Here is a 25,303-nt window from a genome sequence, read left to right on the forward strand (position 1 = left end):
TCAGGAGCCTGAGGCAGGAGAATCACTTGAACCCGGGAGGCAGAGGTTGCAGTGAGCCGAGATCATGCCACTGCACTCCAGCCTGGGCAACAGAGCGAGACTCCATCTCAAAAAAAAAAAGAAAAAGAAAAAAAAAGAAATTTAAAATGTAGATGGCCAATAAATACCATTCCATATTATAAAGACCAATATAAACACCTATGAATGAAGGGGAAATACCAAAACAAATGGCTGCCATTTACTGTATATCTGCTAAAACTAACTACCAAGTACTTTATATGTGTTAACTCAGTTAATTTTGCCATCATGAAAACTTCATCATCTCCATTTCACTAATTTTAAAAAATCAAAAAACTAAGCCTATAACATTTTCAAATACTTTGTCAAAAGTCACACATCAAAACTGTAGTAGTTAAATCTTAATCTAGATTTTTTTGTAACTCCACAGCCACAGGTTTTCAGTGATGCAATAACACCTAGCAGCAGGCAGCTTATAACACAGGCATGTGGTATGACCACAGTATCACTCCAGGAAAACAAATGGCCTGAAGCCTTGTTAAAGAAGAATACTTCTCCAAATTTGTCACATCTATCCAATTTTGATACTATGCTCTATAATGGCATATAATCAATGTTACTGGCATATTCAGTGTTTCTAAGAGAATTAATGGCATTATTATTCTTTATAGTATTGTAGACCCTTGGCTTTAGTGGATTTAACATTCAAGAATTTGACTCCAGGTAATCTGAAGGTCAATAATGCAGAGTAAGCATTACTTTTACAAGACATACTTTCCATTTCAAAATGATACAAGGTTTAAGAGTAGAAGCAAGCTAACTATGTTAGTAGGGCACAGCTGACTACCTTAGACTTGCAACTCTATATTGTCATATCATTTTCTACCTATTCTATGGATAGCTATTACAATTATCTATCTGTTCTAAACATTACTTGTGACTAAAAATTTTGTTTCTTTGACGATTAAGGTTAGTTCATGGTTAATGTCATACATGTTATCACAGTAAGTACATAATTATTTCTCTGGCACCATTAATTTTAATAGTCTTATAAGGTAGATTATACAATATAGCACATCATGGAAAAAATGTTCTCATGATATCAGTAAGTTTGGAAATTTAGAAAGATCTTGGGAATCTCTTCAATAATGACAAGATTCTATAGCTGTTCACATTCTCCAGGTCATCATCCCTGCCTCCCTGCCCATTTAACCCAATAATTAATCCATGGCTTAAATGTGGCCAGGTTTTAATGACAATAGTATATTCTTATTCTGAAGTCCAAGTTGGTCTATGTAAGCAGCTGGCAATTCAACTATGAAGTTTTTTTTTTAAAGTATTTTTCTCACTGAGTGGCAAAGGGTGTTGGAGTAACACCTCCATGGTGAAAACAAAAGGGGACTAAAAATTTAACAGCTGATGACTACTCAAAATTCTATGGCATTATTTCATGTAACACTAAGAAAGAATTTATGTAAAAGTAAGCTATGACACAATACTCTTTTTATTTTTTATTTTTTGAGACAGGGTCTCATTCTGTTGCCCAGGCTGGAGTTCAGTGGCACGATCACAGCTCACTGCAGCCTCAACCTCCCGGGCTCAAGCAATCCTCCCACCTCAGCCTCCCAAGTAGCTAAGACCACAGGTGTGCACCACCATGCTTGGCTAATTTTTAAATTTTTTATACAGACAGGGTTTTGCTATGTTGCCTAGGCTGGTCTCAAACTCATGGGCTCAAGCAATCCTTGATCTTAAAACTGATGAAATACAGTATATCAAACTAGTCTCCTTGGGGAATTATTTATTCCAATAACGTACATTATTACAATAATATTTATTCAAAAAATAAAATTCTTAAATGAGCAGTCTTCTGGTGATATACTACTACTGCTCGAAACACTTAAATTTTTTATATTTTGGAAATGTCAACGATCCACAATGCATTTAATATATTTACCAAATAGTCACTGTAGAAGACTAAGATTTAATTTGGGGAGCAATAACCATTAGTTTTAAGTAGTAAAGCCTGGTGAAGAGGACAGGCAATCAAGCTAAAAGTAATAAAAAGATAAGACAGTATACTAAAGAGACTAATTTTTAAATATCTGTATGGTGATTTTGTGATTGATTTAGAAGAAGAGATTTCAATAATTATTATATCAATTGGAAACCAACAGTCATGAGAATTTATTTTGACTAACAGAGTGGCCACACAGAAGCAAATGGAATTTTGAGAGAATACATGTGTCAACATAAAGGTTGTTTTTTTTGCTGGTTTTTTTTTTTTTTTTTTTTTTTGAGAGTCTTGTTCTGTTGCCCAGGCTGGAGTGCAGTAGCACGATCTTGGCTCACACAGCCTCTGCCTCCTGCGTTCAGGCTATTCTCCAGCCTCAGCCTCCTGAGTAGCTGGGACTACAGGCGTGAGCCACCACACCTGGCTAATTTTTTTTTGTATTTTTAGTAGAGACAGGGTTTCACCTGTATTTTGGGTTGGCCAGGCAGACCTTGAACTCCTGGCTTCAAGTGATCCGCCCACCTTGGCATTCCAAAGTACTGGGATTACAGGCATGAACCACTGTGCCTGGCCTACACAGTGTTTAACAATGGGAAAAAAAAGAATGCCAAATATATCAAGAGTATGAATATTAAGTTCAGGAAGTTCTGAGAGTTCTGCTTTGGCAATGATTTTCTGGGTTGTTTCATACCAAATTTTCCTCTGGTTACAATTTAAAAAAACAGATAAAATACATTTTTAAAAATTTTTGTAAGCAAGTAGAGACCTAACAAGATAGAGTTTGGTGTTGGGGAAGAGAGGTTTCCAAGATTCAAAAGAAGAGGGAAGCAAGATATATGAGCCTAGCATTTGAAGCTTTTCCCCTCAAGATGACTGCTGATTTCCAAATCAAAAGCTGTGACTGAGACCCTGAACAGCAAAGCTACCCAAAGTCTCATGATGACTGAGAGGAAAATGGATGCTCAGGGACCGTTAAGGATGAGAGGTGCTGATAAATACCTCAGGACTTTTGATGATTCATACCCAAAGGGGTGGATATCAGGAGAAAGGGCAAACTGGAAATACCCCAGGCCTCATGTGGACCACATCCTGACTGGATTATGGCGATCTACTCGAAAAAGTAAAGCCCCTTTCTCCAAAGATAACTTTATTCACAGCCTTAAATTATTGCTATAGTTCTTTTTCTACACTATCCATCACTCAATTAAAAAAAACAAAAACAGGCCGGACACAGTGACTCACGCCTGTAATCCCAGCACTTTGGGAGGCCGAGGCGGGCGGATCACAAGGTCAGGAGACCAAGACCATCCTGGCTAACATGGTAAAACCCCATCTCTACTAAAAATACAAAAAAATTGGCCAGGCATGGTGGCGGGTGCCCAGCTACTCAGGAGGCTGAGGCAGGAGAATGATGTGAACCTGGGAGGCAGAGCTTGCAGTGAGGTGAGATCACGCCACTGCACTCCAGCCTGGGCAACAGAGCGACGCTTCACCTCAAAAAAAAAAAAAAAGGACAAATTAGCCTTACAAACAAACCTGATAACCAAGACAGAACAAAAGATAGATAATAAAAACGAGTGAGATATTTGTTACCATCAGAAAATTTTAATTGCAATTCATATGTTCAAGAAATTAGGTGGGGCACAGTGGCTCATGTCTGTAATCCCAGCGCTTTGGGAGGCTGAGGTGGGGGATCACTTGAGGTCAGCAATTTGAGACCAGCCTGGCCAACAAAGCAAGACCTTATCTCTACAAAAATAAAAATAAAAAAATTAGCTGAGTGTGGTGGTATTTGCCTGTAGGCCCAGCTACTGAGGAAGCTGAGGCAAGAGGATTACTTGAGCCAGGAATTGGAGTCTACAGTGAGCTATGACTGTGCCACTACACTCCAGCCGGGCAACCAAGAGAGACTCTGTCTCAAAAAAAAAAAAAAAAAATTAAATGACAAGATGTAATTATTGTTCAAATTATGAGGTAAACAGTACTGTGGTGTGTGTGTGTGTGTGTATATATACATATATATATATATATACGTGTGTGTGTGTATATATATATATATACGTGTGTGTATGTATATATATGTGTATATATACACACACATATATACACACATATATACACATACACACACATATATATATATATATACATACACACACGTGTATATATATATATTTTTTTTTTTTTTTGAGACGGAGTCTCGCTCTGTCACCCAGGCTGCAATGCAGTGGCGTGACCTTGGCTCAATGCAAGCTCTGCCTCCTGGGTTCACACCATTCTCCTGCTTCAGCCTCCCCAGCAGCTGGGACTAAAGGCACCCGCCACCACGCCTGGCTAATTTTTTTTGTATTTTTAGTAGAGACAGGGTTTCACTGTGTTAGCCAGGATGGTCCTGACCTCGTGATCTGCCCACCTTGGCCTCCCAAAGTGCTGGGATTACAGGCGTGAGCCACCGTGCCCGGCCCTGTGGTTATATTTTTAAAAGAATCCTTAGCTTTTGAGAGATATACTATAATATTTTTCTACTATAAAAAACTTTGTTTTAAAGGAGTGAAGATTAAAAAAATGTATCACAGATTTATTACTTATTCTCAAGGATGTAATCTAGCAATTATAGCTGCTAGACATCATTGTAAACAAGCCTTTAAAAATCACTTCCTAGAGCCACTCAGATCACTTACCACAACAATATAGAAAGAAATTGTGGAGATTACAACTACATCCTTACAGAATGGTAGGAAAAAAACCCAAATGTCAAGTGATTTATGGGCAGATATTTGTAATTGGGCTATAAACCCGTGGTAGTGTCAAAGATCTAAAAGTAGTGAATCTTAAACAGTTTGGATGTAAATAAAAATTTGTTCTCCACAGTGTCAGATGACTCAAAAAAAACAGCCTTAGAAAAGACAAACACTGATGGTGAAGATGCATTTGAAGAGAGTAAAAAGAAAAGTTTCATGAAATGTGAGTACAAGAAAGCAGTATTTAGAGATTGATTATTTCTACAGTACATGATTTTAAGTCTGTTACTAAATTAATAAATTACAGATAAAACAGAAATTCTACATACGAAAAAATACAGCAACTAAAATTAAGAACCTAACAGATGAGCACAGCTGAACAGAGAATCTGCAAACTGGAAAATAGGGCCAAAGGAAATCACCAGATTGAAACACACAGAGCAAGAGAGATAGTAAATATGGAAAACAGTGTAAAAGATATATGAAATATATCTCTAACCATATAATTAGAGTCCCATAAGATGACAGAGAGAATGTGGCCAAAGTAAAGACACTGGCTGATATTTTTTCAAAACAGAAAAAACAAAAACCAAAAACAGACATCAAGCCACAGATTCAGGAGCAGTATAATCCCCATGTGGAATAAATACAAAGAAAACCACGCATATGTCCGCCGTAGTCAAACTGTTAAAAACCTAAGACAATGATATATCATCAAAAAGAAAACAAAAGTCAGAAAACAGTAAAATGATATCTTCAAAATGCTCAAGTATTTACCAACTTTTACGTCTATGCAGAGTGAAAATATCCTTCAAAATGAAGGCAAAATAAATTACCAAGAGAATTCATTAGACCATAAGACCTACACTTAAATAAAGGAATTCTTCTGGTAGAAGGAAAATGATCCTAGGTAGAAGCACTTGCAGGAAGAATAGTGATAAATAAATTAAAATGTAGGTAAATCTGAATAATTTTTGTAAAATATAACAATAATGTATTTTGGGTTTAAAATACATAGAAAATTAAAATTCACAACAATAGTGCAAACAGTGTGAGGGCATTACAATGGAGTTATAAAGTACCTGTTTCCCATAATTGGTATAAGCAATAATTTATATCAGACTTTGTTCACCCATAGATGCATGCTGTAATCTCTAGGGAAACCACTAGAACAACTGTGTAAGAATGTATAACTAATAAGCTAGTGGAGGGAAAATAATATACATATCAATTCATGTGATTATTAATACCTCTGTAAGTGTATATGCTTCTTCAGCCGTGCACTCTGCCTGTGCTGTAGGATTACTTAATGCAAATATTACAGGCCTTTCATTGATAGAGGCCATGGCTCTGATTACATCAGGAGTGAAAAGACGGCCAGCACCTGCAACTCCTGTAATAAGTAAGGGGGAAAAACAGCAACTTCATTATAGGTATAAAAGCAATGCTTATCAATAGCATTTCTACAATAGGCCTACGATAATAAAAACACAGGTAATATCTCATTACAAAGATGGCACTATCTCAGCAATGCAAAATCTATGAGAACACAATCTCAAATCTGAAAAGAAAAAAAAGTAAGACGCTGAAAGTTCTCACTTAAATATTTATTGTCTACTATACACATAGTAAATTATGGGAAATTTTATTCTTTCAACTTTTTGTTTTTTGAGACAGAGTCTCACTCTGTCGCCCAGACTGGAGTGTAGTGGCACAATCTCAGCTCACAGCAACCTCTCCCTCCTGGGTTCAAGTGATTCTCATGCCTCACCTTCCCAGGTAGCTGGGATTAAAGGTGTGTGCCACCACGCCTGGCTAATTTTTGTATTTTTAGTAGAGATGGGGTTTCGCCATGTTGACCAGGCTAGTCTCAAACTCCTGACCTCAGGTGATCCGCCTGCCTCGGCCTCCCAAAGTGCTGGAATTACAGGTGTGAGCCACCATGCCCAACCAATTTTTAAAAAGAGTATATGACTATCTTCATCACTCTAATTGGGAAGATAAAACTTGCTACCACATGGATGAAACTTGACATGATGCTAAATAAAATAAAGCCAGTCACAAAGAGAAAAATACCATGTCATTCCATTTATATGAGGTAGTTAAATTCATAGAGAGAAAAAGTAGAATGGTGGTTGCTAGGGGGTGGGGAGTGGGGAAAATGGGGGGTTGTTTATTTTTATTTATTTATTTTTTGAGATGGAGTCTCACCCGCTGAGGCAGGTGCATCACCTGAGGTCAGGAGTTCGAGACCAGCCTGGTCAACATGGTGAAACCCCATCTCTACTAAAATTACAAAAATTAGCCGGGCGTGGTGGCAGGTACCTGTAATCCCAGCTACTTGGGAGGCTGGGGCAAGAGAATTGCTCAAACCCGGGAGGTGGAGGTTGCAGTGAGCCAACTCCAGCTTGAGCGACAGAGTGAGACTCTGTCTCAAAAAAAAAAAAACCAAAAAACAAAAAAACAAGAAACAAAAAAACTTACAGCTATATAGAAAATTAAATAGCTCCTCTTTTAAACACTTTTACATTTTCTGCTGAGAATGTAATGCCATGATGGCATAGTCTGATGGCATCTATGCAATGCCTGACTCAAAACACACTTAAAGTTTTCAGCTTTGTTGCCCATGAAAACTTTGAGTCTGCATAGAATTTTCCTGGTAAAATCTGCAAATGGCTTTGGTCTTTTTCATGTTTTGAGTCCAACAATCATACCAACTCTAAAAGCAAAGCATGATCGACTACACAGTGTCTAGGACCTAAAAGTATAAAGCAACATCTGGTAACTGAATTTCATGCATGGTAACCAAAAAGTTATCACAGAAAACATTGTACATGCTGAAAGCTAGGTAAAACTGCCAATTCATTTCTAGTAATCTTACATGGTAATTATGACTGGCAACATACAGTCAGGGAGCAAAATTATTTATCAGAAAAACTTTACCTACCGATTATAGTTGAAGGCTTCAGTATATTCACTGCATCTTCAAAAGTATCAGGTATGCTCTCTGGGGCTGGATGAGTAAATGGTTCCTGATAACTATCTATTTTTGCTTTCCGTCCCTAAATTTTGAGATAAAATATAGTATTTTTTTAGTCAATGCATATTAAGGATGAAATAAAAAGACATCATTATGAGTTACACATTGTTTCTACAACAGAAATGTCTTTTCATTTTCATTTACTTTCCTCTTCAACCCATATCTTCCAATTCTATCTTCATCATGTCCATAAACTCAAATAGAAAACAAAAATCAAATCTACCATTATTCCTAGAAACTTTCTAGTTCCTCTCAAAAATGCATTTACACTATGAGGTCTTCCTAAGTCCAATATGGCACAAAAGCCTACAGTCCTTTATCTGGGGTAGATGAGTTTTGGAATTAAATTAAGAAATTTTCATATTTCATTTAATTTGATTGATTTATTTTGAGATGGGGTATCACTCTGTCGCCCAGTACAGTGGCAGCCTCTACCTCCCCGGGCTCAGGTGATCCTCCCACCTCAGCCTCCAGAGTAGCTGGAACTATAGGCACACAGCACCATGTCTGGCTAATTTTTTTGTAGAGATGGGGTTTTGCCATCTTGCCCAGGCTGGTCTCAAACTCCTGGGTTCAAGTGATCCGTCCACCTCAGCTTCCCAAAGTGGGAAGCTGAGCCACCACATGCATGAGCCACCACTCCTGGCTGAGAATTTTTCATATTTTAGAAATACAATATGGCATACATCAAATATTACATATTCTCCCTCCCAACAGATACTCCACAACTGAACAAACTTCTGAATAGTCACATCAAGTACAAAAGGTTACGATTACAAAGAGCTTCTTATTAGTTTGAGTCAGGTTTTGCTACTAGGTAAGTTCAAGGCAATCAGATTGGTCACAAAAATAAAGTTCGGAAAAAATTTTGGAATTTCAAAGCCTTTAGGATTTCAGAATTGCAGACAGACACCATGGACTTGTACTACCAAGAGTTCAGAAACAAGAGGAACAGGGAATTCTGGTTAAAGATGGCTGAATGAAGAAACATGCTTTCCTTTCCAAATCCCAGGTCAAAAACCATAAAAGTTAAATTCTTAGTAATGCCACAAAGCCAGAAGAGATATCACTGACAGACTAGAACAATGAAGAATTTCTCAAAGATTTAAGGCAGATAACAGCATACTGACTGCAAAAACCAACTGAGAAGTTCATATTCTTATTTTGGTAAAAAAGAAGACTTCTGAAAAAGTGTATTTCCATCAGAACTCCAAGATAACTCCAGATAAGAACCTGCAGGGGCTAGAAAAGCAGGACACTATCATCAATCGGCTGAGAAAACCAGGCTGAGTAAACAGTGACATAAGAAGTCACTGTTTTCAGAGTTTCAAAATGAAGGGCAGTGTTTAGGGTCATCAGGAGACACTGGAAGCCTAATGCCCATAGGCCAAGCTACCTGCACACTGGAAAAGAAATACATAATCTGATGATGAATATGGAGATGGACAGGGTTCTCACTTAGTGCTAAGTAAACACACTGTAGCTATCAATACTGTGTTAGACCTGACCTACCAATATGCTAAAGAATCACAACATATTTGATGAAAACCAACATTACAAAAAGAAGTACCAAACTAACTGTTTACTAGTCAAAACATACATCCCCCAATAGCCTTCTAAATATGTGATGTTTTATCCTTGTGCCTTACATACTAGTAAATATGGTAGTTACAGCCTCTTTGGAAGGCAGCACAGTTTAATTATTCAGAGCACAGGCTTCACAGTCAGGATACTTGGTTTTGAATCCTACCTCCGTCACTTATAAGCTGATGACTTTGGAAAACCCCGTTGACCTTTTAAACGGTTTCTTCATTTGTAAAACTTCACAGGATTTTTTGAGATGATTAAAGGAGATAATACATGTAAAGTCTTATAACAATAACAATGTCTGGTATATAACTACTATTACATTTTAAATTACATGTAGTTTAAGCACTCAAGATTTTTCATTCACATACTTTAATTTTTCATTTTATTTTTTTTACTAATAGAATACTGGTTCTAACTAACAAGAAAAGATTTTAGAACTCGAGCAAAGTACATTTAGATAGCTTGCTCCACAGACGTAAATGCCAAGCAAGAGCTATACCATTATATTTTAATGTGTACATACAAAAATATAACAGCATTGTGTACTGGATTGGTTTAACTATGAAAGAGTTTACTTATATTTCAATGTGTTACACAGAAGATATATGACATTCTTAATCTAGTGAAAATGGTAATCAATGCTAACAAAGGTAGTCAGGCCCAAAGGTACTAAGTTAATCTGGGAGATAAGCTCTTTATTATCCATAAATTGGTTTCAGGAGCACATGCTTTTTTCCTGGGGAAAGGGTCCACAGATTTTTATTAGATTGCTTCAGGGGATTATGATCTCCAAAGGGTTAAGAATTTCTGCTCATGGCCAGGCACGGTGGCCTCGGGAGGCTCAGGCAGGAGAATCGCTTGAACCCAGGAGGCAGAAGTTGCAGTGAGGTGACATCGCACCACTGCACTCCAGCCTGGGTGACAGAGAGAGACTTCATCTCAAAAAAAAAAAATTAATAAAATTAAAAAAAAAATTACTGCTTAAATATCAAAAGTACTGCAATACTGTAATTTAATCAGGAAGTTCTCAGTTCCTATTAAAAACCTAGTTTTAGGAGTGTCAAACACGATCATACTTGTACAACGGCCATTTGATCTCTTAAGAGCAAGACAACAAAGCAAGAAAGAGTAAGTCTGATGCCAACATAGAGATTATTAATTAAATATGAAGCAGGAGTCTTTGTAAAAGACAACAAGACTAGGGACACCTGTTGAAAAGAGAGTGGAAGGTCCCAATTGGTATAATTTGGAGACTCCAATGAGAAACAATATTTTAAGGAATAATATTTTAAAAATCCAACTAAAAATATAATATACTGTTTTGCTTCTTCAAATTTTAAATACCTTACCTTAACTAATAAACCATACTTGTCAAACATCCAGATTTTCTTTTGTGCCTCTTGTTCTGACAGGCCATTTTCTACCATAGACATAACTATAAGATTTGCGATTCCAAGAGCAGCCTGTTCAACAAAACATAAATTTTAATATATACTTGAGTATGATGCAATGCTTGAATTACTGTATATATGAAGATTATATGCTACAAGAAATATTTGGTTTATTTTTCCCTTACAAATCAAACAAAAATTCTTTGTGATATTCTCTCTAAACATATTTTAAATTACCTGTTTTACAGCAGAAGTCTTGATTTCATACCCTCTACCTCAACAAAATTACAGGCTCATTATGCTCTTTCATAAACATCAATATTCTGACCATTTTCTAATTCTAGAAGAGAGGATAGGCTTAAGTTTTAAAAAGCCTACAAAACTTACCTCTCCTGCTCCAAGGAATAAGATTTTGTGTTCAGAGATTGGTTTACTAATAACTTTTTGTGCTGCAAGAAGACCTGCTAGAGCTACTGCAGCTGTCCCTGTAAGATAAACAAAGAGTTTTGCAAATAAAAAATGGGCACATTAAAATTGTTTAAAAAGTAGGAATCAAAATCCTTAAGTTTTTTTTTTTTTTGCTTTACCTTGAATATCATCATTGAAAGTACAATATTTTTCTCGGTACTTTCTCAAGAACCTGAATGCATTATGATTTCCAAAGTCTTCAAACTGAATAAGTGTGTTCCGGCCATATCTAAAAATAGCAAAACCCACAATAGTTGTGTTGAAAATAACACTATTAAACAGCTTTCCACCTAATATTCCCTATGATAGCATTCAAAAATAATGTATTATGTTAGTTCAGTTAAGGCCATCTGAAAAATTTCAGAGCCTGTGAAAGACTAGATCCAAAATGTAGAAATTATTCAATAAAAAAATGTATGAGATGTTTAAAAAGAACGTGGCATAATGATAAACCCATGGGATATCAATCTATGTAAACTATTTTCAAGTGTCCAGGAGGACACTTCCTTTGACTCTGAACCTCAAAAAATATATATTTGATATGTATATTCTCATTACATTAATAGTTAAACAGCAACACAAGAAAGTATATATTAAATAAGTAATTGAAAAATAATTGCTATTTGAGTTCACTGACATTCAGAAAAAGAAGATGTCAATCGTCTAGGTGAGCTATAGTAGTAAGGGAAGGCTTGAAAAGGAGGTGGGCCCTGAAAGAACAAAAAGTAAAGAGCTAGGAAAAAAAGCAGGCTGTTATTAGGGTGATCCTGAATTTTCAAAAGTCTGGCTATATATTTCATGGTTTACATTAAGAGATAAGTGAGAAGTTGGTTAATGCAGGTTGGGACCAAACAAGGGAGAATCTCGAATGCTAAATTAGAGAAGAGGGACTTTCTTCTGCATCCCATGTAGAAACAGTGAAGGCTGCAGAGAATGGAAAAAATTCACATATGACTCCCTTTAGGAAGGATAAACCTGCCAGTGATACGTAGCACATATTGGTGTGGGAAGACACGAGTGACAGAAGCAACTAGGAGTCTACTGTGATACGAAGAGAAGAGATCTGAAGCAGAAGATGCAGGAAGCAAAAGGAGTAACTATGAGCTATTAGGATGAATAGAAATTGATAAGGATCAACGGAAATGAGGAAGAAGCTGTTACAATGTGAAGGTAATGGAATAACTAAGAAGATACTATTTGGTTGTCCAAGATAGGAAAGTGAGAGGAAGAAGGAGAGATGGCAATTTCTGGGAAGATGTAAAGTTCAGCTTTAGACTTGTTGACTTTGACTCTGAAAAGGAATTAATGTTTAAATATCTTCTACGTGCCAGCAATTTTAAAGGTAAGCCAGGGTTAGATCATTAAGGTAAAGAGTTTGACTTTATCCTATGGCAACAGGAAACCAATGAGAGATTTCAAGCAAAAGAAAGACATAATGAAGCACACGTTTCAAAACAATTAATCTGGTATTAAGGTGGAGATGAACCGGAGAGGAGAGAAACTGGAGGGAGAATTAGAAAACTCCAGAAGAGAGATAAGGAGACAGCAAGATTGAGGCAATGGAAAACAGGAGGCATTTAAGTGGTAGTATCCACTGAATTTGAGGAATATCTGACTGCATGGGAGACTGCTGGAGAAGGCAGAAGAGTCAAAGATAACACTAAGATCAAAGTTTTGGCAATAGGATGAATGTTATTGCCAATAATAGAAGCTGGGAATACAGAAGATAGGTTGTTTGGAAAGGAAAGGAGTTCAGTGTGGGATATGAATATGCACTCACAACAGAATATCCAGATGGAAGATTCAGGTTATTAGAAATGCAGCCCTCACAAGAACAGTGGAACTACGATGGGTTTTTATGGGTTTAGCAGTAACATGCACAAAGGTCATAGTTGATATGGCTGAAAGAGAAGAGGACTAGGTAGTTATCCACATTTAGTAAGAGACAGCAAGAACCTGTGAAGATGACAAAAAAAAAAAAAAGACCAAGTTAGGAGGAAGCTGTTTAGTAGTCAAGAGAAGAGAGAGTTTCAAGGACATAGAAGTGGGAAAACCTGAGTCGATGGTACAAAGAGGTAGAGAGGTGGGAGGACCAAATGGTCAGAGAACTTAAAATACAAAAGCTGCACAAGAGCTTCAGTGGAATGGTGGGCGTGAGCCTGAAGGTCAAGGCTGAAAAAGGTGCTGAGCAGTAAGGGTTTGATAGAAGCAGTGAGGGCAGACTTCCCTCAAAATGTCAGGTAACTCAAGAAAGCAAGGCAGACCATGGGTACTACCTCGTATCAGCACATCTAATCAGGAAGAAACAGCCAGGCAGAACAAAGTTCTCAAAAATTTAATTGCCTCCTGCTTATCTTCACAAGAAATAAAGGAAAACAAAACAAAACTTTAGTTCTTACCTTGCCCACCCCATTAAAGATGCTTTCATATACTTAAACTTTTAAAAAATACCTGTCAGTAATAGCTTTCATAAACTCATCAATCAGGTCATCATACTGTTGTGTGCGATCTCGTTTCTGGTACAAGCCCATGTAAAATGGGTCTTTTAAGAGTGCCTACAAAATAAACCAAATGTGAAAATAAAATAATTTACATTATATAATCAGTTTAAACATATACAATAAAAATTGCAAAATAAAAAATTACTAATACAATTTTTTAAACATATTGCCCTACAAGAAACTTTATTTTTTCTTTTTTGAGACAGTCTTGCTCTTGTCACCCAGGCTGGAGTGCAATGGTGTGATCTCGGCTCACTGCAACCTCCGTCTTTTGCATTCAAGCGATTCTCTTGCCTCAGCCTTGTAGCTGGGATTACAGGCGTGTGCCACCATGCCCAGCTAATTTTTTTTTTGTATTTTTAGTAGAGTCGGGGTTTCACCATGTTGGCCAGGCTGGTCTCGAACTCCTGACTTTCGGTGATCTGCCGGCCTCGGCCTTCCAAAGTGCTGGGATTACAGGCATGAGCCACCATGCCTGGCCCAAGAAACTTTCAATAGACTTAATTTACTATTATTTATATAAATATTAAAAGTGGAGTTTAAGAAAAAAAAAGTCTAATCATAAAACTTTCCCTTCTTAAATTATCATTTTCAAAAAAGGAATATTGTACACATTTTTAAAAATACAGGAGGAAGATAAAGGGGGAAAATGATGTTACTCACGATATTATCAGTTCCCACATCAATACACACTGGCAGGCATCTATCAGGCCGTATTCCTGCACAAGCTGTATACAAACAAAGTTTTCCTACTGGAATTCCCATTCCATAGACACCCAGATCTCCAAGACCCAGAATTCTCTCTCCATCAGTCACTACAACAGCCTTAATCACAAAAAAATGCAAATTAAAAGTTGTCAAAAATGGGGCACTAAAGAAAAGCATTTTTAAAAAGATTGATTCACTTCATATATATTTACTCTTTGCTTTTAAAAATAAAATTGTTTCTTGGCTAATTTCCACTGTAAACCAACCAAGCATGCTTAAAATTCTAGGACTTCTGACTATTATGAGACATTAACTAGATTTGATTTCCCTCTGACTTTGGTTTAGGAATAGAATTCTTCTGACTAGAGGACCAACTTAAATATCTTCAGAAAGATTAAATATGGCAGAGATGAACAAGATTCTGATGGAGAGATTACCATAAGAGAAAAATAAGAGTTTAGAAATAAACAGCATGGTACTCCAACACAATAACCTAGGCCAAACAAGAAAAACCTTAGCAACTGTGAAAAAGAAAAAGGTCTAGAACAAAAAAAATACCTACTTATAAGGAAGGTCTTAAGATGATACTGTGAATTTAATTATTTGACCAAATTTTTGCTAGATTATTCAAACCAATGATCATTCAATGTTTATTTTGGAAAGGAGTATAAAGGCAGGTAAGATTATTGCCTATAATAAAATTTACAAAAGCCTACCTAAAGATCTTGAAATAAGTTATTACATTTTATTTTATGAAAGATAACTAAATAGGCCAGGGCTTATATTTGCTGTATTTAACATTTTTATATTTGCTAAGGTTCTAAATCTTAGATTTTAAAGAAAAAAAGGCATAACCAAACTTCTCTAACACCATTCATAAACAAAAGTTTTTATGGCATTTTAATGTATTTTCTTTACCTAGAATAATATTAGTGAAATAGAAAAGGAGATGGAGAAGGCAGAAGACACCAGTGGTGCTGATACCAAGAGGGTTCACCTTGTATTCTAGCTGTAATTTCTTTCTCAGAGTCAAACTTTATACCAGTAGCCCATTTTATAACCACTACTATTATCATCACCTCAGCTGCAAAGCACCAAATCTGCATGTATGTAAGTGCAAAATAAATCAGAGCAACAATGAAAAACTGTTCTTGGAGATTGAGAGGTAATTTACAAGAAAAGAGAAAACATTGTGAAAAGGAGGGTTGTGCTATTAGTACCTTAACATGATTTTCTGGCCAGTTATCCACAATTGATCTAACATGACCTCTGTCTGAGATCGAAATAAATAATCCCCTGCAACAGAACAAAAACACCTTTGCATTTCACAACAGCTTTGTTTCTAAGTTTTTGTTCATAATTGAAATATTTTGATATTTTAATAAAATATCAAGACATGGTATAATTTCCAAGCAGATTTAGCTAAGTCACACTGGTTTATTTTCAAACATTTTCAAGTACTTCAAACTGTAATTACACTGTTCATAGCAGATGCAACAAAGATTATTGTTAAATGATACACTCATTTTACCCAAGAAGAAATGTATCCACATCTCATGTTCAAATAAACTCAATACACCACCAGGGAAAAAAAAAAAAAATCTAAAGCAAGCCACCAGTGCAGGAGAGCAGTACAAGGCCAACTAAACTATTGTTAAAACTTACTCAAACTGAAAATTTGAAATTCGAAGGAGCAGGAAGGGAGAGAAGAAAATTACAGTAAAATCACACAAAAGATGAGACACCTGAAGCATCAGGAAAAAGTGACGTTACTTTTACTTATTTAGTATTATTTTTTAATTGGCAAAAATTGGATATACAGCTGACCCTTGAACAATGTGGGTGTTAGAAAATCAAGTCAAAAATTTACATATGACTTTCCAAAAACTCAACTACTAATGGCCTACTACTGACCAGAAGCCTTACCAGTAACACACAGATTGACTAACAATTTTTTTTTTTTTTTTTGACTTGGGAGTTTTGCTCTTTCACCCATGCTGCAGTGAAGTGGTACAATCTCGGATCACTGCAACTTCCGCCCCCCACTGAGGGTTCAAGCAATTCCCCTGCCTCAGCCTCCAGAGTAGCTGGGATTTTACATGCCCGCCACCATGCCTGGCTAGTTTTTGTATTTTTAGTAGAGACAGGGTTTCACCATGTTGCCCAGGCTGGTCTCGAACTCCTGACCTCAAGTGATCTATCCGCCTCAGCCTCCCAAAGTGTTAGGATTAAAGGTGAGTCACTGTGCCTGGTCGACTAACACTATTTTGTATGCCATATGAATTCCATACTGTATTCTTACAATAAAGTAATCTAGAAAAAAGAAAATGTTATTAAAAAATCATAAAGAGGAGGAGGAGGAGGAGGGGTTGGTCTTGCTGTCTCGGGGTGGCAGAAGCACAATAAAATCTGAGTATAAATGGACCTTCACACCTGTGTTGTTCAAGGGTCAACTGTATTTATCATGTACAACATATTTTGAAATATGTATAAATTGTGGAATGGCTAACCAAAAGTCATTTTAAACACAGTATGTTGTTACCTAATTCAGATAATCCAGATTTCAAAAGAGAAAGCAAAGAAGGAAGGGAAAGAAGGAGGAAAAAAAGAAGAAATGCAGGTTCTAGAACACAGGTCAGGCAGACATGAGGGCCAATGGATCCTCATTGCTGTCAAACTGATCTTATGTTTAACTTTCTCATTGGTATCTTAAATTTGGCACTACTATTACAGTTCAAATCAGTTTAGTTCAGCAATTTCTCAATCTGGCTACATAATGGAATCATCTGATAAGCTTTAAAATGCCAGGGTCCCACCTCCAAAGATTCTGATTTAATTGGCTTAAAGTTTAGATCAATCAACCAACCAACCAAGATTTAATGACCATCTACAAAAACAAAACGAACAACAACAAAAAAAACCCATAGCACAATACATTTCATAAACAATATACAGTATTTGCCCTCACACATAAGCCATGCTCTTCATGTTTCAAGTCAGTTCTCAACTCTGGGTATACATCAGAATCAAACCAGGCTCTTTTGTGAAACTCCTAAGTCTAGACTAACTGAATCTGAATCTCTGGGGGTGGGGCTCAGGCATCAGTATTTCTAAGTTTCTCTCTATCTTTTAATCATTCTAATAAGAAACTATAAAATAGCTGAGCAGCATGGTTATGTCACAGAAATGTTTTAGTTACAGTAATTGTTGGCAGCATCTAGGTTAGAACAGTCTGTTTCTCAGTGTCTTCCAGGGAACACCTGCAACACAATCACTGAGGGTGCTCACTAAAATCCGGACCTCCAGACCTTTTTTCTTTTTCATCAGAAATCTTGGGGATGGGGAGGAGAGGAAAGTTGGCAGAGATCAACATTTTGAATAAGTCCCACAGGTATTTCTTACACACATTAAAGTTTGAAAGCCACTAGACTAGATGACAGGAGACTGAATTTCTACACGTGGAAGAATGTGTTAATTGGGCATGGGGAAAATATTATAAGGACTGAGAAAAGTAATAATAGATTAGAGGAATAAGAAAACTCAGATTAAGTGAAAACGGCATATATATGTGTGTGTGTGTGTATATATATATAATATTGCTTATAATTTTCCAAAGAACTGTCACATTGGTTTCTCCAATAGCTCTTTGATAGGTCCTGCTATTCCCATTTTACACATGAGGAAACACATTCATGGGGATCACGTGACTCATTCAAGAACTTGAGTCAGTCCTTGCCATTTCAGTACTCTTCCCACTTATAATGTTTGTAGGTCCTACAACTATCTGGAATGAAAATTCATTAAAAAAAGGAGAACAGGCCGGATGCAGTGGCTCACGCCTGTAAATCCCAGCACTTTGGGAGGCTGAGGCAGGCTGATCACTTGGGGTCAGGAGTTCAAGACCAGTCCAGCCAACATGGCAAAATCCCATCTCTACTAAAAATACAAAAATTAGCAATGGTGGCGTGCACCTGTACTTCCAGCTACCAGGGAGGCTGAGGCACAAGAATTACTTGAACCTGGGAGGCGGAGGTTGTAGTGAGCCAAGATCATACCGCTGCACTCCACTCCAGCCTGGGTGACAAAGAGAGACTCTGTCTCAAAAACAAAAACAAACAGAAATTAAAACTGATTAAAAAATGAGAAAAAAAAAAATCTCTTAATTTGGCTTTATTGACAAAAATTTTAATGATAATTCTGGAGAATCTCCCACCAGAATTAAGACTTTTTTTGGTGGGGGGGCAGGTTCCAAAAGTATGTAATTCCTCTAACAATCACAATAATTTAAAGAAGATTAGAAATGAATTATGCTATTTTTACAAAGATAAAAGTTATGAATATGTTGGGATTTTGTTAATCTCTTTTAATCAAAATTACGTTTTTCTGAGATGGGAAATGTGATTTGGCTAAGATACATAAAATAGAAATGTAATGGGTGTTATGGAATGATATTTTCCTTATTCAATAATCATTTACAAGTGTTTTTTTAAAAATAAGCCTTACTTAGGTCTTCTAAAGATGTGTCCATACTGGGAGCAGGCAAGACCAACCGTCGGTGTATATACAATTGGCATTAAACTCTCAATGTCATCTTGCAGTATTCTATAAAACAATTTCTCATTTCTTTCTTGTATTCCCATTATGTAGATATATCTGAAATGAAACACAGTAAATAATGGCTAAGTCAGCCTGCATTACATTAAAAGTCTTGGCTTATGAAAGTTAAACCTAAATGTCTAAAATTGAAATTGAGCCCCATTCTCACATCACATTCTAAAAAAAACCCAAAACTTTAGATTATTACTATTTGACACCAAGGACTAAAAATTAACAAAAATATGAGGGTACTTAAATAGTAGATGATGATGATGAAATAACAATAGAAACAATGTTTACTGAACCCTAACTGTGGGTCAGGCTCTGTAGAAGGCACTGGAAATGCAAAGATCACCATGAGGTCCTTACCCTTAAAGAATCAGTCTTCAAAGAGACTGACATATAAACAAGGAAGCAAAATAAAGTGGCATTAATTCAAACATTTGCTTAACACTATATGCCTGGCACTATTCTCCAGGGATATAAGAAGTAACCTCTATTTTCAAGGAGTTTATAACCCAGGAGGGTTAGAAGCATTATAAGATCTACACAGAGTGCAGAAGCAGCACAAAAAAGGCAATTGTCAATTTATGTCAATAAATATATAAATAACTTCTTTTTAAATTTAGAGAACAGGGAAATATCAGCTTGAAAGCTTGAAAGTCAGTAATCATCTTGAATTAAATATGTCTAAAGCAGACTTATCTTTCCCCTGACCTTGTTTCTTCTGCTATCACGTGACCAAATGTGAAACCCAGATTCCATTCTTGATTTATTCCTCTCCTACCCTCCCCAACACCAATCCTATAAATCACCAAGTCCTACAGTCTACCTACTAAGTAGCTTTCAAATATATCCATTTGCTCCCTCCACCCTCGCACAGTACAAGCTACCATCATTTCTCAGCTGATTTACCTCAAAAGCCTTCTTACTAGTCTTTATAAATACAATTTTCCTCCTATGCTCCAATTCATTCTTCTCTTAAAAACCTAACTGTGATCATTTCTGTTCTCCTTAAGTCACTTCCAAATAAATCATCGTAAAATAAGGCTCAAGCTCCTAAAATAGTTAACAAAACCTCTGCCTACTTTTCAGCCTCATCTTCTTCATGTTGATTTACTTCAGCTCCTCAAATGCATCACAACTCAACCTGGACTTGCTGCGTTTGATGCACCATTTGCCTGCACTCTCTCTCTAGGTATAGTCCTATACACATGCGCTCCAAATGCAGCTCAGGTGGCGTGCTCTCTGGGGCCCCTTTTCTGTCCATTCCCCTCCCCTATCATGTATACATACACGCTTTAGACTTTCCTGTTTTCAGGTCCCATGATACCCTACTTCCCTCTGTTAACTCTCACTCCACTTCTTGCCTTTCTGGCTTCCTCCAGTCTAGACAATACCGTAAGTTAGAAACAATCACCTCATATACTTCTATAGTTCCAGGAACTATTAATAGCAATATGTGGCATATAACTGGTGTGCAAATATTTGGTGAATAAATGAGAAGTGATCCCTTCAATTTTATTTTCTACATAGCTAATAGTGGAAGAAATGGTATCAATAGATAGAAATTAAAGGGAAGAAGACTTCTCTGCAGTATAGGGAAGTAAACAAACTGGGCTGCTAAAATGGAATGGATGGCTTTGTGAGATGGAAGTAATGTTAAGGAAAGAACAGATGACCTATGAGGCATGTGATAGAGGGAAGCTGTGCAAGTCATGGATCTCCTCAGTGTTACCACTTTCAATCTTTATTTCACTTTAGTCACTCTTCTGTGTGCCTCAGTGATGGGCAGCATTCGTTATAGCTCAGCAATGGTGAATGCCCTTATCCACTCTTGGATCACAATCCTCTAACATTTTCAGTAGCCATATGATGCCCTCACTTCGTCATCCTTCAGAGGTATCTCTAGCTCTTTGACTGCTTCATTTTCTTCCAATTCTATGGGCTCCCATCAGGATCCTCTTTATTTCCTGCTCTGAATCCCAGGATCAGATCTCTCACTCTGAGCAAATCTCTCCCTGTCATTACTGTTTAGGAATCCCCACATGATTTATCACTGTACCACCCTTTCACAGTGTCTGCCTTTCCACCAGAGACAGTGAACTCTCTGAAGAGAAGGGCTGAGTGTTTTCATTTCTGGAGTTCCAAAGCTTAGAACAATGCCAGGCACATTAGCAGTTCTGAATATTAACTGAATTAATTTATGCAATACCTGCCTTTGCCAGCCCAGCAAACTCCAAGCCTGAATCAATGTTACATTTCATCTTTTCTGTGGAAAAATAACATTGCTGTGCAGAATGGCACCAATACAAACAAGATCTTGCCACCAGGCCATCAGGGTCTGCTCTCACCCCTTTAACCTGCTCTTGTTTAGCCTTTCTTTTTTTTTTTTTTTTTGTAGAAACAGGGTCCCACTCGGTTGCCCAGGCTGGTCTGGAACTCCTGGGCTCAAGTGATCCTCCCACCTTGACCTCCCAAAGTGCTGGGATTACAGGCGTGAGCCACCAAGCCTAGCTCTTGTTCAGCTTTATCTTATAGCCACGTGGCTCTTCCAAGCATTTCTCACTCTCCTCACCAACTCTACTCAACCCTGGCCCTTCTAAATCTGAGCGATGACTTTCATATTCTATGTCATAAAGGAAAGCAAAGTCATCAGCTAAGATTGAGAGTTAATTACTTCTGCTCAATCATCTCCATACTTATCCTTACTATCTGTATTTATGTTTACTCCAGCTTCTGAGAATGAGCTGTTCTTTGTTCTTGCTCAAGACCAGCCACTGTATCTCTGCATTTGACCCTATGCCTTCTTCCTTTCCCTGAGACCTTGCTCTATCAATTATCCTTTCTCCTGGGCTCATTCCTCCTAAGTACGATGAAACATTAAATTTTCTCCCAGCTTGAAACACACTTAATCCCAAGTCTTGCTTTACTTATTGTTTAATGTCTTCCTTCCCTCCTTAACTGAACTTCTTGAGAGGGTAGTTTACATTTCCCCCCCTTCATTCATTTTTCAATCTATCACAGTATCTCTTTTGCTCCATCACATCAAAGAAACCACTCTCACCAGTCACCAATAATCTCCTATACTTAACAAACTCAATTGATATGCTTAGTTCTATATGCAGACCAATTCCTCTACAAAGAATACTTTGCCTGCTACCTGTAACATACTGTTTACAATTCAGCTTAGGCATCACTCCCTTCAGGAAGCTTTTATCTGATTCCCCAAGTTGAGCTAGATGCCCTCTGCATGCTCTCAGAATATATCTGCATGTACCTTTTTCTCATTGTACTGTACATTGTGGTCTAGAGACCAATAACAATCATAGCATAACTATCTGTTGATGACTTTTAGAAGACAGGGCTGTGAGTTACTGGGTTGGTCATACATATTAAGTTTGCTGCCTGGTGCAGTGGCTCAAGCCTGTAATCCCAGCACTTTGGGAAGCCAAGGCAGGCAGATTGCTTGAGTCCAGGAGTTCGAAACCAGCCTGGGCAATATGGTGAAACCCTGTCTCTACTAAAAACTACAAAAATTAGCCGGGTGTGGTGGTGCACTCCTGTAATCCCAGCTACTTGAGAGGCTGAGGTGGGAGAATTGCTTGAGCCCGGGAGGCAGAGGTTGCAGTGAGCCGAAATTGTGCCACTGCACTCCAGCCTGGGCAACAGAGTGAGACCCTGTCTCAAAAAAAAAAAAAAAAAAAAAAAAGAAAAGAAAAGAAAAAGTCCAGGCACAGTGGCTCATGCCTGTAATCCCAGCACTTTGGGAGGCTGAGGCGGGCGGATCACCTGAGGTCAGGAATTTGACATCAGCCTGGCCAACATGGTGAAACTCCATCTCTACTAAAAATACAAAAATTAGCCAGGCATGGTGGTGGGCACCTGTAATCCCAGCTACTCAGGAGGCTGAGGCAATAGAACTACTTGAACCTGGGAGGCGGAGACTGCAGTAAGCTGAGATTGCGCCACTGCGCTCCAGCCTGGGCAACAGAGCAAGGCTCCATCTCAAAAAAAGAAAAAAAAAAGTTTGCCAGGGGTAGCTTTGGGTACACCTCTTTTTTATTCTCCAAAGTATCCTAGGTGATATAGTGTATGGTCATCCTATCTATTATCCACTTTATAGCCTCAGTAGCTGGTATAGTGTCAAACACAAATCAATAAAAGTTGTTGAATAACATGAGTGCAAATTAGATGGTATCCTTTGCTTCTAATATTCCATTCAAACCTGAATTGCTCTGACTGTAAGCATAAAAACTAATTTGTTAAGTTTTACAATAGTGAATATTTGTGAAGTATTCACTGAAGTGAAAGAAACACAATCATTATAAAAGTAGTTAACTGACAAAACACCAACTTATATAAGATTCTGTATTTCTCATGCCATAATAACCATAATGCTCATAAGTTTTCTAATCAGAGTACCAATAAAAAAATGAAACATCTAAGCAACTCTTACTTTTCCAAAGGGCTAGTCATTTTCTTCAAGTTTCTATGAAATCGTAAGGCTTGAATATCTTGTGTCTCTATTTTGGGAGGTAGAAGTCCTTGAAGACCAAGCATTTGTCGTTCTTGTAAAGTAAATGCCATTCCCTAAAGAGGAGAAATAAAAGGATTAAAAATTATTACTTACTGGGGTAGCAATGACATTGTTCTTCAAAATATAATTTAAATGCAAATTTGAAAAATCAATGACATATTATTTTTGCCCAGGCTTTCAAAACTTTGTAAGACTGATGTCCAGTATTGGTCAGGGTGTGGAAAATATTCTCACAAACCACTGCTGGGAATATAAACTAGTTTAGGCCTTTGGAAGACAGTTTTAAAGTATTCTTAAATTTTTTATACACATATTATTCATCAAGTAATCTGACTTCCAGGTAGCCATTCTAGAGAAACATTCTTAATGGCATACAGAGGCATATACAAAAAGTTTAGTTGTAGCATTGTTTCTAGTTCTCTTGGCTATTACAAGCTAACAAAAAGCCCATTAACTATGAAAGAGTTAAGCATCCTACGGTGTATATTCATACCATGAAATACCATAAAAAGGGGATAGAAGACATGATGCTTAAGGAAAAATTAATCTATGTCATAAGAAAATCTTTTTCAATTTCTAGTATTTGACTATGGATTAAATTCTTCGTATCAAAGCAATGTCAATGAAAATGCTGGAGCAAGGCCTTTGGAAAATCTTTTCCTCCATAAAAGCAACAAGAATACTGGACAAATAACCAGAAGCAACTTCTTCAACATTCTGGAAATTTACCAAAGGAATGCAGCAATCAGGGAGCAGTTATTCAGGAAAAATGGCTGGATTTCAGTAAGCAACAAGCTTTGTGAGTTTTAAATCGAAAACTAATACCTCACAATTACTGTGAAAATCAGCAGCCTGGAAGCCACCGGGGTAGGAAGAAGGGGTTGGAGATTCTTCTAAGCCCCATTCCAGGAAAATGTCATTATTTGACCTGTCTGGCAGTTCCCTGGAAGACCCCACTTGCAAGGCTGTCTTCATTTGACCTAACTTGGTGCTCACCCAGTGTGAAAAGCCATTTCCCCAGAAGTGCTTGTTGGAAACAATAAGAGGCAATAATTTAGCATAGCAGCTGCCCAAAGCAGTGGGTAACAGTTGAGAAAAACAATAGGGTAACAAAAAGCTGACAAGGAAAAGCTAAAGAATGAGATGACCATGGGGTTAGAGCTTTGAAAAGCCGTGAGGTATTACCGGGACTCTAGAAGGTCACATACATGAGCTGTGGACACATCCAGGAAAGACCTGAAAAGACCCTAGCTCACACCTCTGGCTAACCTTGAGGCTCTGTGCAAGCAGGAAGTGAAGGCTTCTGGGTAGTTGTAAACTGCCTGGTTCAGTGCTGGAGTTATGCCGCAACATGCACAGGCCGCTTGGCAAAAAATGGGAAATTTACTAGTTCCAAGCATTTAAGTCTTTGTCTAATTATCAGCTGACCACAAAACTAACCAATCAGAGACTTCAGTGGGCATGTACAAGAATACAGACTTTATAAAGAATAGTTTGGAGGCCGGGCACGGTGGCTCATGCCTGTAATCCCAGCACTTTGGGAGGTCAAGGTGGGCAGATCACCTGAGGTCAGGAATTTGAGACCAGCTTGGCCAACATGGTGAAACCCTGTCTCTACTAAAAGTACAAAAATTAGCCAGGCGTGGTGGCACATGCCTGTGGTCCCAGCTACTCAGGGGGCTGAGGCAGGAGAATC

General features: G+C 37.5%; 1 protein-coding gene across 4 annotated transcripts in view; it reads right to left on the reverse strand.

The window, feature by feature from the left end:
* Nucleotides 1-25,303, reverse strand: part of ME2 (malic enzyme 2) — a 71,261-nt gene that overhangs the window by 17,581 nt on the left and 28,377 nt on the right. For all 4 annotated transcript variants that reach the window (XR_004248079.2, XM_058438334.1, XM_032152270.2 and 1 more), the window contains 10 exons: nucleotides 23,527-23,660; nucleotides 18,975-19,124; nucleotides 15,692-15,767; nucleotides 14,427-14,588; nucleotides 13,714-13,817; nucleotides 11,382-11,491; nucleotides 11,182-11,279; nucleotides 10,753-10,866; nucleotides 7,721-7,835; nucleotides 6,024-6,166 (listed from right to left, as the gene is read on the reverse strand). Coding sequence is in view for 3 of the 4 variants with exons in the window: in XM_058438334.1 (XP_058294317.1) it covers nucleotides 6,024-6,166; nucleotides 7,721-7,835; nucleotides 10,753-10,866; nucleotides 11,182-11,279; nucleotides 11,382-11,491; nucleotides 13,714-13,817; nucleotides 14,427-14,588; nucleotides 15,692-15,767; nucleotides 18,975-19,124; nucleotides 23,527-23,660 (1,206 nt within the window). In the remaining variant the exon portion in view is untranslated. The remainder of the gene's footprint in view (nucleotides 1-6,023; nucleotides 6,167-7,720; nucleotides 7,836-10,752; nucleotides 10,867-11,181; nucleotides 11,280-11,381; nucleotides 11,492-13,713; nucleotides 13,818-14,426; nucleotides 14,589-15,691; nucleotides 15,768-18,974; nucleotides 19,125-23,526; nucleotides 23,661-25,303) is intronic.

The sequence above is a fragment of the Hylobates moloch genome, unplaced genomic scaffold, assembly GCF_009828535.3.
Source record: "Hylobates moloch isolate HMO894 unplaced genomic scaffold, HMol_V3 SCAFFOLD_5, whole genome shotgun sequence".
NCBI lineage: Eukaryota > Metazoa > Chordata > Mammalia > Primates > Hylobatidae > Hylobates > Hylobates moloch.